The sequence below is a fragment of the Olea europaea genome, unplaced genomic scaffold (assembly GCF_002742605.1).
Source record: "Olea europaea var. sylvestris unplaced genomic scaffold, O_europaea_v1 scaffold1433, whole genome shotgun sequence".
Classification (NCBI taxonomy): Eukaryota; Viridiplantae; Streptophyta; class Magnoliopsida; order Lamiales; family Oleaceae; genus Olea; species Olea europaea.
Genome location: NW_019231866.1, coordinates 81,781 through 97,051, shown reverse-complemented (window position 1 = coordinate 97,051; position 15,271 = coordinate 81,781). Strand labels below are relative to the sequence as shown.

The following is a 15,271-nucleotide window of genomic DNA, read 5'->3' as shown; positions in this document are numbered from 1 at the left end:
AATTGGAACATTTTCACATGCATCGTAGTTAGATGGAGTACTCGAACTACCGCCAAACTGATTGACTTCATCACTTGTAAAATTCATAATAACTAGTATAATAAAAAATACTGAATATTAGACTGTAAAGTGAAAAAAATTGAATATATTAATTGTTATATGAGAAGTGACTAGTGAGAAAGAAGAAATTGAAACTTGAATCTGAATCTATGATATAGAAATAATACGAAGTAAAATCGATAGCAAAGTGATTTAAAACTTCAAAAATCATCTCGTATTTATAGATAAAAAAACCCGCATTATTTTTCAAATTTGAATTTCAAAAATATAACAGTATAATGTACTAATAGTCTAATACGAAAAAAAAAGGCAGCTATATAGCTGAACCGGCAGCTATAAAGTTGTCTCTTTGAGACAGCTTTATAGCTGCCTGTTAGGCAGCAGGTAAAAAAATTTTTTTTTCAAAATTTTTTTTTCTTTTATTTGCTCGGGCCGAGCATTTTTGTCACGGGCCATTTTTGGCCCGTGACACGAGCCGGCCTCTTATTTTGAGGCTCGGCCCGAGCCTAGGCTCGATCCCTACGAGCCACGAGCCGGGCGGGCTCGAGCTTTTTCCGAGCCGAGCCCCGAGCCACCGAGCCTTTTTGACACCCCTATCTGTCCCACCATATTCTGAGTGCATTGAGAGGTTTGCCAAATCACCCGTAATATTATGTGAAGCAGCAGAATCAATGAGCCACTTAGTGTTCTACTGTTGAGAGGTGGAAATACAATTTGCAGTAACTTTGGGAAAAGTCGCTCGCGGACACTACTTTGCAATGTGACCCAATTGGTCACAAAGTTGACATTTGGGCTGGAAGCATTGTTGGTCGTTGTACCGGCCCAAGTTCTTTTGCTTCCTATTATCACGTGGCCAACTATTTGGGTGTGATTGGGCCACGGACCCTTTAAAGATATGTTGCTTATTTGGACCCCGAGAGGAGTTGCCGTTGCTTCCAGATGAAGAGGAAGAACCTGGACGCCGGTTCGTGTAGTTGGCCGTGGCTAGTAGCTGCTGTGTTGAGACTTCAAGACGACGCAAGTATGTCTCATAACCTATGAGCAGATCATGTAGTTCCTCAAAGGTGAGGGATTTTTCCCTACCTCTGATGGGTGTAGCAATCTCCTGATAATCAGAGCCGAGACCATTGAGAATGTATAAAGTGAGATCATCATCTGAAATTGGATGATCAATGAGTGCTATTTCATCAGCAATAGACTTCACTATATGCAGGTATTCCTGGATGGTTTGATTGCCCCGTTTCATTAGTGTTATTTCCTCTTTGAGTTGCATTGCCCTAGTTCGAGATTTGCTAGCATAGAGGGTGTTTAATTTTTGCCACGCTTCCTAAGAAGTTTTGGCAAACAAAATGAGAGGGGTGATGGTCATCGCAGTGGATGCTAGGATAGTACTTAGGATTAGTTTATCCTGCCTTACCTAGTGTGTTTTTTGAAGGGAGGATGAGGGTTGGTCAGCTTGATGGGGGCAAGGTTTTTCTCCAGTGACGTAGTCGAGGAGGTCGTACCCAATTAGAAGAGCTTCAAATTGGGCACGCCACTGTGGGAAGGTTGAGAGAGTAAGTTTGTCATTGATTTGTGCTGTAACGTTGAGAGCAATTAAGGGGATATCTGTTGGGGATGAAGGATTTTGAGTGGGGTTAGATGAAATGGGGATCAAACTCTCGTGAGAGAATGGCTGCTCTGATACCATGATGGAAATTCAACAAGAGCAACTGATGGAAATTAGAGCAGTGTTTTATTTCTCTGTAAAAATGACAGACTTTACAATCTCCATTTTACAATGACTTGCGTATATTTAAATACAAAATCTCCTATCTCTATTTTAGGAAATTAGCCAACATTTTGCATATATAAAAGTAGCAGGCTAATTTCATGATTATACAAAAATAACATTTACAGAAAATTGATTGACTGTTACAGGCATAATTATTGGCTATCTTGCTGGTTTTGATTCTTGGCTTGATTTGTGGTGGCTGATTTTTGCTCCTTGGCTTGATTAGTGGAATCTTCCTTCATATCAGACCTAAATTACCAGTCTTCTACTTCGCAAACTAAAGCTCATATGCTCTTGCTCAAAACCATGAGGATCCAAAATTGTATAATTCAGTCCCAGATACAAGAATCTAAAATAGTTATTCTCCAGAAGCCTCTAATAAAAACCCTTAAGAGATGAGCAGGTACTCTCAGTTTGTTCATTAACCTGGAAACTTATGTAACCTTCTCCACTTTGTCCTCAATGGCTCTCCCTCATATATCCAGGTTCTCTTTATGCACGGTTTTGACTAATTAAATAGGAGTAAAGTAGTCTCTAGAAACATGGTAAAGGAGCTCGTCTGTCTTTAAGAGTTCATTACTAAAGCTTAGAGCGGCTCATAGGCAAAGACAGCGAAGAGTTCAGTTGGGGTGAGACAAATAGATGAGCTTAATAAGTCAAGAAACTGAAAAATGGAAAACAGACGTGCAGGAGTAGGATAGTTGAGAAGTGAAAATGATAATATAGACTGCATAAAGGCGTTATAGTGTTCATAAACTTCTTGGACCACAATACTATTGGGGACCATCTAATTCTCAAGCTATGAACCAACCACAGAATTTTGCAAACTGGCTTTAAAACTTATTAACCATTCTTTTGTATTATGATTTACTCATAACAAATTCAACGCTGCTGATTATCAGAAGACTAACTGAAGTCTACAAATACATCATCACATCACAATAGATTCTTTCATTTGGTTATCCTTGACACAACCCCTTCTACACCGCCTCCCAATGTAGAATTTAGGAACATCCCTGAAATTTCCTTCATCTCGTGGCCAACAAAATGAAAGCAACAACTCTATATATTATTGTTGAACATGAAATAGTAATTTTTAATATGAATATTTTCCTTAAATACAACCTCGTGACACTTGGAGTGGACTACAAAGTCACATGACCATCTTCAGGAGCAAGCAATAGAACAGCCAGTCCTAAAGCCCCCAAACTGCCTTACACTTTTGTTATATTGTGAATCGCCTATTCTGAACGTTAATCATACATTTCATCTTCTATAAGTGAAATTCTGTGAATTTTTGAAGGAACAGAACATACATTGCCACTTACCTAGTCTCAATGTCATAATGTTCTAGATATTCACATGAAACACCAAACGTCATGAAATCCAACACAATCCATACATTTTCATAACCAAAATTCTCAAGAATCCCAATCCACAAATTTCATCATCTCTCCCTATGAAGAATGTTAACTCATCTAAAAATTTAAACTGTCATAGATGTGATGCACATATTTATTTAAATGTTTTCTTCAACACACTCATAGTAATAGACCCAACGAGTGATCATTTTTCATAATTAGGTCTTTAGGATCTAATACAATGTTAATCGTTCCATGTAAAAGTTTTATTATCTGTACAAGTCTAAAAAGGAACCTTTTTCATTCTAAATATGTAAACAATTTCAAATGATTCCTTGTAAGTTGAATCTTTGGTACTCAAAAAATAGGAAATAGGTCAATCTATCTATTCTATCTAGTATGGAGTCAATTGAAGTTGCAGACAAAAAGAACTTTAACTATGCCACAGAAATCCAAATCCCAAACCCATAATCACCCTTGGGCACATCAAAACCAACAAAATACAAATATATAACACCCAGAACTATAATAAACAGCAAAATAAAGAGTATATAGGCAGATTTTTTTACCAGTTCTTCCACCCGCTCCAGTAACAAGAACAGTACTTTTGTTCTATTATGTTGACCTCATTTTTGGTTACGTTGATGTGGACAATCGAAAATCTAACTGTGACACGAAGACCTACTCTCAGGAAATTCCACTCAAGATAGAAGTCCATGCATGACATGAATAATCATACATGGACTTAGGAGACTATTGTTGCACTTCGCCACCTGGCATCCTACACTGCCAAACCATCGAAGCCCTTTGCCAAAAGTCCTCTAAATCTGAAGCACCAAAGCCCTAAATGCCGAAGATGTCGCCGAAGCCTTTTGACGTAGCCCTCTGCCAAAGTGGTGAGGCTCAAGGTTGAATCCAAAGCTCTATCGTGACAAGTGATGACCCTCAATTGAAGATCCTAAATTCATGAAATCTTGTTGAAATGAGTAATCTGACTTCTGTAACGAATGATATGTCAAAATCTTATCAACATAGGTTATAGGGTGGCTGCTCCCTTTAAGAGCATTAAATGTGCCACAGGCTAATGAATCAAACTAATACCTAGAATATGGTGCTTCAGTTAAGGAGATGGAGACATGTGCTCCCTCATCCATGGATTCTATTTCATGTGCAAGCCTATAAATACCCCCATATTTGTATTATAAAAGGTTAATGCAACTATATCAATTCAAGGTAGCTTTTTATCTTGAGTTAAATCTTTTAATGTATTATGTGAATCGAATATTTGCTTTTTAATCTATTGTTTGGTCCTTATCTTATTATTCTTCACATATATCTTGCCGAAGCATGAACATTTTTGTTTCGTGTTATTAAGCTTCTCCCATGTTCAAATCCGAGATACTGTCAAATGTTAACTAGTAATCTGCCCACATGCATTGAAATTAGCTTGTAAGGATACGAGTAGGACTGGTATCTATTGTCCACGTTGAACCAAAAACGAGGTCAAAAGATTTAGCCATTATAACTAACAAAAATCTCATATTCCTTTTACAAAAAATAGTAACAAAAAAGTAGTAGTACAGAATTCTGAAAGGGACCATGCTACACTACCAGGCTTGTAAGAGGCCTGGTAGTGCAGCCCCTCTCACAGTTTGGGGTGGGAGTGGGTTTTTGGGAGGTATTTTTTTAATCATGGAGCCCGTCGAGATGAGAAAAAATGGGAGAGGAGGCCTCTACCAGGCCTTTTACAGGCTTGGTAGAGGAGCATTTTCCTTCTAAAAGTCTAATAATACTACTAGTGTATTAAAATGAGTTGACCAAACCAGACCATCAAATCAATAATTAAGGCAAGCAATTGAAGATGAAGGTGAGGGGAACACGCGTCATGCGGACCATTGTATGAGGAGACTAGTCGCGCACATTCTCGAGAGTGAATTGCACTTCAAAGATGCATGTTCGGCTAACATTATGTGATTTATAAGGCTTTGAGATGATGTCAATTTAATATGGTGTTATAAAGAGATTGTGTCTCAATCTCTTATTTTCTGGATATAAAATTTAAAAAGTACTTTAGTATTAGGCAAACAAATAATAACACATTTTTATTTGGACAGTTATATAAGTAGAGTTAAACATGGGAGTAAATTGATAAAAAAAGTAAAGAGATTTTCTTCATTACTTAAGGCTTTGTTTGGCCCCATTAATTTTTATTTCATTACATTTCATTTTTTTCTTTCATATTTTCAATCAGACAATCTTCTATAAAATAATATTACACGTAAATCGAAAAATTTTCCTTCTTTTTCAACCACTAATTTTTCTAAAAAATATTATTCCATCCATTTTCTTCTCTACAAAATGGGGGACAAACTGGGGCCTATAAGAAATGACTACTCACATCAATCTTTACACATGTCATTGCTTCTCAAGCCCTAATCAATATAATTGAGGGAAATGCAATCCACTCGCCCAAACCCTCACTTGAATTTTTAATTCTTGTTCACTGCACCTTACGAAAAATTGTAATCTTTGCAATTTTTTAATATTATAATATCTTAATCGTGTTACAACATATATAATTCTTGTTACAGCGTATCTAATTTTATTAAAAATATACTGTACACAAAAACCAGTGGTTTCATCCATGGCTATTCAACGTTAGCATCGACAGAACAAACTAAACGACAGCACTACCAATTTATGAATATGTACCGTTTTAGACAAAATGAAAACAGAAAATTATTTTAAAAGAAAGTGTGACAAATTATATATGAAAAAAAAAATTGAAAATATGAAACTGTAAACAAATTGGCCCATCAGAGCAAGAAACTCCCCAGACGAGTGCCTATGATATTGTGGTAATTACACAAAACCCTAGAATTAAAATCTATGGTTCAAAAATAAGAAGAGTAGTTTAACATTTCAAAAATCAGATTTTTTATATTTAAATATTAAATACTAATTATATAAATTTCACTCTCTCACCCATCTTCTCTCAACAATTTCTTAGTCTAATCAATTTCTCTCTCCAATTTATTCTCTCACCCGTTTCTCTCTCTCCAATTAATTATATTTTCTCTTCATTTTCTCTTTTCTTCTCTCACATGTCTTCTCTCTCCACCCGTCCTCTCTCTTTCTCTCAGGCAGCGTAAGAAAACGATTTCGGATCCAATGCCCAGTATAAAGTTGGAGAGAATGGTGATTCTGAAAAATCATGCTAGGTTTCTTGAGTAGTATAGTGATAAAGAATTGGATGAGGAATCAAATGGAAGAAGTCGAGCAGTTTCTGAGGACCCATCTGTTGACACTGATGGCCAGACATAAATTGCTGTTGGGAAGGAAATTGGAGATACTGGAAACAACGATGGGAATGAACCTTCTGTTCTTATAATAGATAGTGATTTTACTTCTCAGAATCCTTTGCAGAAACTCAGGAAGGGTAATGATATAATAAATGATTCTGGTGATTTGGACAGAGGAACAAATCCAACCGAAGAAGTTACATAACCTGGAGTGTCTGATGTGCAAGTTGTTGGAGAGGCAACTACATGCTAGAAGGTCGTGTTGCATGAAAAGGAGAAAGTGGTTTGTTTTTCACTGTTTTTGGTGATTGGTCTCTGTTAATGTGGTGGTGGTTTGTGGTGCAACAATGAGGAGTGGCCGATGGTGTTGTGCTTGCTGTAGTGGTGGTCACAAATTATTTGATTGATTGTGACCATTAAATTGGTTAATCTATGACCAATAAATAATATGTGACCCATGAAAAAGATGAATCGTGACTAATGTGACCTAAAAATATATTAATTTGTGACTTATAATATTTTTGTGTGACCGATACATAAAATTGTGATGGATTACTTTTTGATCTGTGACCATTGAACAAATCGTGACTTATAAAATTTTTGAATGGTAATCCTAAATAATTTGTGGCAATTTAAAATTATAATTTTTGACTAAAAAATAATATGTGACTAATTAAATTGTGAATCTGTGACCAAATTGTATAGATATGTGACCACAATATATTTAATTAATAAAGTATAAAATTAATTAATTAATTAAATCATACATAAATTTTATTAAATAATTTATTAAATTAATTAAATCGTAAATTTTAGGGAGTTTGTCACGAATGGAAACTAATTGCTTGATTTTAGGGATTAATTGCAACGAAATCCTCTCTCTCTCCCCCTCGGATGGAAACTAATTGCTTGATTTTAGGGATTAATTACAATGAAATCCTCTTTGATTGTTTTATATTTCTTATTTTTGCACATTCAAACTTGTCATCTTAGTTTTGAAATCACCTATACTTGTGCTAGGATTTATGAATTTTTCCCTATGATATTTGGGAACAAAACTCCCCAGATGCGGCCCATCAGGCCTATAATATTTGGGCCTCTGTTGGGTTTCTAAGAAAGTTCGGCTCTCTATAACAGTTGAAAAAAAGAGCCTTGCATGAGAAATACATGAAATGTGTTTGATTGACTTTATTTTTTTGAAAAATATCTTATTATTATCATTTTTTTAACCTAAATTCCTACTTATGGAATGTTTGATTAAGAATTTTTTCATGAAAAATAATTTCCAACTTTTAATTATGTGATCATATTTTCCTCAAAATAAAAAAAAAAATACTTTTTTTTTAGAATGAGTGATTTTTATTTTTCAGGTAATTCAATATTTTTTTCTCTTTCTCATTTATTCACTCTTTCTCATCTACCCACCAATAAAAAAGTATAAGTATTGATATTTTTTAGGTTAAAAACTAAATCAATAAGACACATTTAATTAATAATTTACATACAAATAAGTTTTAAGTAATTAAATTGACTAGAGTTTATTTTCTTTCCATACAAATTTCATGCTCACTGATGCTACCTGATCACCCCAGAATCACCCAATCCCAAACTCGACCACTTATCCCAAACTTGTCCTCGACCAAAACCACCAATCTGAGGTAGGGTCTCTAAGGTCGAGCCTATGTGTCGTCGTGTCAGGTCATTTTGACGACCTATGGGAACACAAATTCTCCCCCAACTTGCAATTGTTACCTAGCTAGATTCCCTTGCCAACTCAAATAGTGGTTGAATAAAACACTAACTCCTTATCCTACATGGATAAGGATCACACGTGGCAAAGTCCTTCTAGGACTCTATCATCAACACATATAAATACATAACCCAGGCTCATTCTTGAGGTACGTTTTTCATTATTTCCAGTTTGCAACCTCACGCACTAAATTCCCTACCTGACTTAAGCATAGGAGGGGCGATGAGCACACACCTCGTTGCCTTTGTTGCAGGTATTCGAAGACCGTTCGTGTTCATCAAAGTTCGAAGTTCGATCATCAAGTTTGAGATCTTTCAAGTACTTTTTTTTGGTAGCATCCTTGGCGCCGTCTGTGGGAAGTGCTACAAAAGTCATGGTCAATACACGTTCAGGTCTTCCTCCAGCAAGCTCATCTGTCTCGGATAACCTTCCTCCTTCTGAGGAACACCATGTCCCTCAAGAAGAATCGTCAGAAATGCCAGCACCTCCTCAAGCTGTTGTCACCGCCGGAGCTTTCGAGGAATTTCGTCAGCAGGCTGCTGCACTAACCTAATTGTTGAGCCAAAAAAATTCACACTCCTCACACACCCCAACCCTGAATGTGGTTTTATGGCAGACGCCCAGGTTCGAGTCCGACGTACAGCTCATGATGACGACGGGGTTGGAACTTCAGGTGAAACGCAAGTGGCTTGAGGTTCAAGGTCTGTTACAATGGACTCCACTGAACTTACTAGAATTATTCAAGAAGAGATAGCAGTGGGTATGCAACAAAATACTTGGGCAACAATAGGGTTCACCTTCAATACGCCATTCACTCCAGAAGCCCTCTCGCATCCTCTCCCCGACAGGTTCAAGTATCCTTGGATAAAGAAGTACAATGGGACAACTGACCCCATCAATCATCTCAATGTATACACGGATATCATGAACTTATAGGTTGCACTAGATGCAGTAATGTTCAAGGCCTTCCCTCAGACCCTCACAAACATAGCTAGAGATTGGTTTTCCACATTGGAACCCAACTCTATCGCCTCCTTCTTAGATTTGGCCGATAAGTTCTCCGCTTTCTTTGCAAGCAACAAGCGAATCAGAAAGACAGCTGAATCACTCATGCAGATGTGTCAAGGACCCAATAAGACACTGCGCAGTTTCATGACCAAGTTCAATAAAGAAAAGTTTCAGATCCCCGATCTATATATCACCGCTGTAGTCTCAGCTTTGACATATGTCATTAAGTGTGAAGCATTCAAGATGTCCTTGTCTAAGACCCCGCCGAAGTCAGTCACTAAGCTACTCACACGAACTGAGAAGTACATCAATATGGAAGAAACCATGGCCCCAAAAAGAGAAGTTTCTTCATCAGGAAAGTCTGATCAGAAAAGGTCGTATGAGTCCAGTCTGAAACAAGATGTACCTCGGGTCAAGCCAAGGCAGGACCCCTCCTCAACCTCCTTTACCAATTTGAACACCTCGAGGTCTAACATTTTGATGGAGATCAAGGATTCGAAGGAACTGAAATGGCCTCCAAGGTTACGGTCTCCACCCAATACTCGTGACAAGAGTAAGTACTGTAATTTCCATAGAGACCACGGGCATACAACGGAGGATTGTTTCTCCTTAAAACGAGATATTGAAGCTTTTATAAAAAAGGGTTTTTTGGGTTCTTATGTTAGTAATGACCAGCGCCCAAGGAATAATCCGAACAGAGACAAGGGCCCAAAGGGTCGGGAAAACAAGTAACCAACAGCAGGTACTATCAATATCATTGTCGGAGGAACAACCACGGGTGGAGATTCTAGTAGCGGGTGTAAACAATATGCCAGGCAGTCTCCAGCCATCTCAAAATCAAACCTTGGCTCTACAGAGGACATCACTTTTGAAACAGGGGACATGGAAGGCATATCATTCCCTCATGATGATACTCTAGTTATATCGGCCATCATCACCAACTTTGAAGTCAAGAGAATTCTGGTGGACAACGAAAGTGCGGCTAATGTATTGTCTCATGAAGCATTTGTTCAAATGGGGATCTCATCAGAACAGTTCAAGCCAGTCAAAACACCTCTCCAAGGGTTTGGAAGTGGGGTCATCACCCCAGAAGGTATCATTGGGTTGCCTTTAACATTGGGTCAGAAGGTAAGCAAGTGACACAGATTACCATTTTTGAAGTTGTTTGTACTCCAATGGCCTACAACACCATATTGCGAAGACCACTGCTAAATAAGATTCGAGCTATTGTCTCAACCTTCCACTTGGCTATAAAGTTTCCTATGAATAATGGAATCGAGGTAGTTCGAGGTAGCCAAACAGTGGCATGACAGTGTTATGTGACTAGTGTCCGAAGAATCAAGGGCGACGTCATACAAGTTACTGAGCTTGAGCCCGAGCACGAGAACCATGAGAGACTGGCTCTAGTGGAGGGATTGGAAGAGGTCAAGCTCGAGCCTAGCAAGAAAGTGACAATCGGACGGGAGTTAGATACAGCAGTCATGATTGAACTACTGAGTTGTCTCTCTCGCAACATTGATATATTCGCTTGGAATGTTGAGGACATGCCTGGAATTGACCCAAAGGTTGCGGTGTGCAGACTCAATGTAAATCCAGGGGCAAGACTTGTAAAGCAAAGGAAAAGACAATTTGCACCAGAAAGACGATAAGTCATAAAAGAGGAGATTGCCAAACTTGTTAACGCAAAGTTCATTCGGGAAGTACAATATCCCGATTGGCTTACTAACGTTGTTCTTGTCAAGAAAGCTAATGGGAAGTGGCGAGTCTGCATTGATTTCACAGATATGAATAAAGTATGTCCCAAAGACAGTTATCTTCTACTTCGAATTGTCAATCTTGCGGACAGCACGTTAGGTCATATGCTGTACAGCTTCTTGGATGTTTTTTCGGGGTATCACCAAATACTCATGGCAGAAGAAGATCAAGAGAAGACCTCATTCATGGTAGACTCAGTCATCTATTGTTACAGGGTCATGTCCTTTGGACTAAAGAATGCTGGAGCAACGTATCAAAGGTTGGTAAACAAGATTTTCGTCGAATTAATTGGAAAAACGGTCGAAACATATGTGGATGATATGGTGGTTAAGAGCAAACAGGTGAATGGTCATGTCTTTGATCTTGAGGAAGTGTTTGCTAAGTTACGGAGGTACAACATGAAGCTCAACCCCGCAAAGTGTACGTTCGGGATGGCATCTAGAAAGTTTTTGGGTTTTATGATCACGCACAGAGGAATAGAGGTAAATCCCAATAAAATCCAAGCTCTGATAAATATGGAGCCTCCTAAGTGCAAAAGGGACATTCAGAAGTTGACAGGTCGCATAACAGCACTGAATAGATTTGTTTCTTGGGCAGCAGACATGTGTTTCCCCTTTTTCAAACTATTTAGGGAAAATCAAAGCTTTGATTGGAACAAGGAATGCAACTTAGCTTTTTAGGAGCTCAAGCAGACTTTATCAACACCTCCATTCCTTACCAAACCCGAACCCGATGAAACGTTGCTATTGTACTTGGCTGTTTCTCAGATGAGTAAGCGGGGTCTTGGTAAAGGAGAAAGGAAGAGTACAGCAGCCTGTTTATTATGTAAGTAAAGTACTCCTTGATGCAGAGACACGATACACACTTGCAGAATAGCTCGTCCTCGCTTTGGTAATAGCTGCCAGAAAATTACGACCGTACTTTCAGTCACATCCAACCTCTTAGACACATACTCTAGAAGCCGGACGTCTCAGGAAGGCTATTGAAATGGGCAATTCAACTTGGCGAATTTGACATAGAGTTCAAGCCACAACCTGCAATCAAAGCTCAAGCTTTGGCTGACTTTATATCAGATTTCACTCCAAGGCCCTCAAAAACACAGGCTAAAGATCCGATCACAACCTTGAAAATATGGGAGATCTTCGTAGATGGAGCATCCAATAGCTCGGGCTCGGGCACCGGCATCATCATCACAAGTCTGGATAGGACTACGGAGATACAATGTGCGCGTAGATTTGAATTCGAGGCCACCAATAACGAAGCAGAGTATGAAGCCGTTATCATGGCCCTGGAACTTGTGAAAAACCTTGAGTTGGAGTGTGTCAAAGTTCTCAATGACTCACAGCTAGTGGTCAGGCAAATCGAGGGGTCTTTCAAAAGAAAGGACGAGAAGATGAGCTCATATTGTCTGAAAGTACATGACCTCCAGAGGCAGTTCGTAAGTTGTCACATCCTGAAGGTAGCCAGGGCCGATAATGCCAAAGCTGACGCATTATCTAGACTCGTCTTCAGGGGTGTGGACGGGCTGGATAGAACCGTACACATCAAGATGGTTGCAGAACCCAACATAGCTCAAAGACCAAATGTTATGGACATCGATCATGAGCCCTCCTGGATGGATCCAATAGTTGATTACATAAGTAATGGCAACCTACTCGCAGACCCTCGGCTTGCTAGAAGTATTCGGTATAGAGTTGCTAGATATTGTCTAATTGAAGGAGTTCTGTTCCGCAGAAGTTTCACTCTCCCTTATCTAAAATGTCTCAAACCTTCCGAGTCTCTTCAAGCCTTAATTGAAGTTCATGAAAGTATTTGTGGAAATCACCAAAGAGCTCGAGCTCTCACATATAAGCTAATAAGGTATGGGTACTACTGGCCAAGTTTGAAGAAAGATGCTGCAAATTATGTTCGAAAATATGATAAGTGCCAAAAGTTTGGCAATATCATACATGCTCCTACGGAGGAGCTAATTTCAATTCATTACTCAGCTCCTTTCGAACAATGAGGAGTCAACATTCTTGGGCCATTCTCCTTGGTCAGAGAACAATTAAAGTTTGTAGCTGCGGCAGTGAGGTATTTCACAAAGCGGGTAGAGGCTAAACCACTAGCAACAATTTTAGAGCCGAAGCTCAGATCATTCATATGGAAGTCCGTCGTATGCAGGTTTGGAATATCGAAAGTTTTAATCACAGACAACGGAAGGTAATTCGACAATCCACAGTTCAGGAACTATTGTGCCAAACATGGGATTGATCATCGCTTAACCTTGGTATCACACCTACAAAATAATGGGCTTGTCGATGTAACTAATCGGATCATACTGCAGGACCTTCGAACATGAATAGGGGATGCCAAAGGTAACTAACCTGATGAACTGCCTTCTATACTGTTGGCATACAGGACTTTGCACAAGATAGCAACTGGTGAGACACCCTTCATGCTTGCCTTTGGACTTGAGGCTACCATTCCAATCGAGGTCAGCATCCCCATAATAAGGAAGCTCGAGATGAATAGGGAGAGACAAACTATTGAGCACCTTGACTTGCTTGAAGAGATAAGAGAGCAAGTCTTACTTAGAGATGTAAATTATCATAACAGAACGACGAAGCACTTCAACAACAAGGTCCAGACGAGAAGGTTCAGAGCTAGCGATCTTGTCTTTAGAAAAGCAGAAGCTGTCGGACACCAACCAGGGAAGCTCGGACCAACATGGGAAGGACCCTTCGAGGTTATAAGAAAGCTAAAAGGTAGAGCCTATAGCCTCAAAAACACATACGGGAAGCCGTTCCCAAGGCCATAGAACACCGAGAATCTGAAATTTTATTACAAGTAACCAACTATAGCTATAATTTTTCCTTTTTAGGCTTGCATGCCCACTTTATGTTCGCTTTATTTCGTTTTTACTTTTTGGATTCTAATGTCCTCCAATAAGCCCGGGATCAACGCCCTTGAGCCCTTTTAATAATACACAAAATTTTCTTTACGATATTGCTTCCCTATTAACAAAATTAGCGTAAGGTCATGCCCCGCGCATGCAGCTAATACCTTAACAAAATTAGCATAAGGTCGTGCCCCGCGCATGCAGTTAATACCTTAACAAAATTAGCATGAGGTCGTGCCCCGCGCATACAGTTAATACCTTAACAAAATTAGCATGAGGCCGTGCTCCACGGATGCAGTTAATACCTTAACAAAATTAGCATGAGACGGTGCTTCGCGTATGCAGTTAATACCTTAACAAAATTAGCATAAGACTGTGCTTCGTGCATGCAGCTAATACCTCAACAAAATTAGCATAAGACCGTGCCTCGCTCATGTAGCTAATACCTCAACAGTGCTCTGTGTATGCAGCTAATACCTCGACAAAATTAGCATAAGACCATGCCCCGCGCATGCAGCTAATACCTCAACAAAATTAGCCTAAGGTCTGCCCCGTGCATGTAGCTAATACTTTAACAAAATTAGTGTAAGGCCGCTTCGCGCATACAGCTAATACTTAACTAAGTTAGCATAAGGCCATGCTCCGTGCATGCAGCAAGCACTCGACCAATAGAATCAAAGATACGCTGCCAAGACGTAAAATGGCAAAAGGTCGAGATCAACAAACCCCGACCTATCCGACCCAGAAAGTCATGATAACAAAAATTATCAAGATTGAGGTCGGGGTATGATATAATGTTTATCTGACAAGATCATACCCGATCTTGTCCACAAAGGAAAGAAGTTGTTTAAATTACAAGGGACAAACCCGAGGTTATCCGTTACATGGTCAGCGACCCAATGGTTGCTCCTCGATATGGGAAATTGAAAAATCAGTTTACAGTACACGACACAAATACTCGAACTCATTGACCCCAAACGTGACGCTTCTACTCGAAGCTTGAAAATACATCCTCGAGCTTAGATGAAGCCCAATTTTTTAAGTAAAAGGATCAATCTGTTGATAATTTTGACGAACGGTATTATTAAGACATACTATATCCCCGAACTACTACACACACCCGGGCTACATACATTTGAGTATTGGTTGTGACATATGATCTATACTAACGATCAAACTCAACAATTATAACAGCTCGAATTCAAAAATCACAACATCCACACATGAACATAAAATACGTCCAAGATCTCGGCTCGAATTCAAAAATCACAACATCCACACATGAACATAAAATACGTCCAAGATCTCGGGACAAAAGCAAGTTGTATGAACTAATAACAAAAAACCTTTCAAAGATCCAAGCCCAGTTCGAACAATGTA

At 39.0% G+C, this 15,271-nt stretch overlaps 1 protein-coding gene across 1 annotated transcript; it reads left to right on the top strand.

Moving 5' to 3' along the window:
- The first annotated feature begins 9,201 nt into the window (after positions 1 to 9,201).
- On the top strand, positions 9,202 to 10,904 carry LOC111375941. Its single transcript, XM_022998862.1, has 3 exons — positions 9,202 to 9,983; positions 10,071 to 10,383; positions 10,569 to 10,904. Exons 1-3 carry the CDS (start codon positions 9,202 to 9,204, stop codon positions 10,902 to 10,904), a joined length of 1,431 nt encoding a protein of 476 aa, XP_022854630.1.
- The last annotated feature ends 4,367 nt before the right edge of the window (positions 10,905 to 15,271 follow it).

What these genes read in the sequence shown, in the direction of transcription:
- LOC111375941 (XM_022998862.1), top strand. Translation starts at nt 9,202, where the DNA reads ATGTTCAAGGCCTTCCCTCAGACCCTCACAAACATAGCTAGAGATTGG. An exon ending in CCAAAGGGTCGGGAAAACAA is followed by an intron (nt 9,984 to 10,070) that starts GTAACCAACAGC and finishes ACAATATGCCAG; the next exon opens with GCAGTCTCCAGCCATCTCAA. An exon ending in CTTTAACATTGGGTCAGAAG is followed by an intron (nt 10,384 to 10,568) that starts GTAAGCAAGTGA and finishes GTGGCATGACAG; the next exon opens with TGTTATGTGACTAGTGTCCG.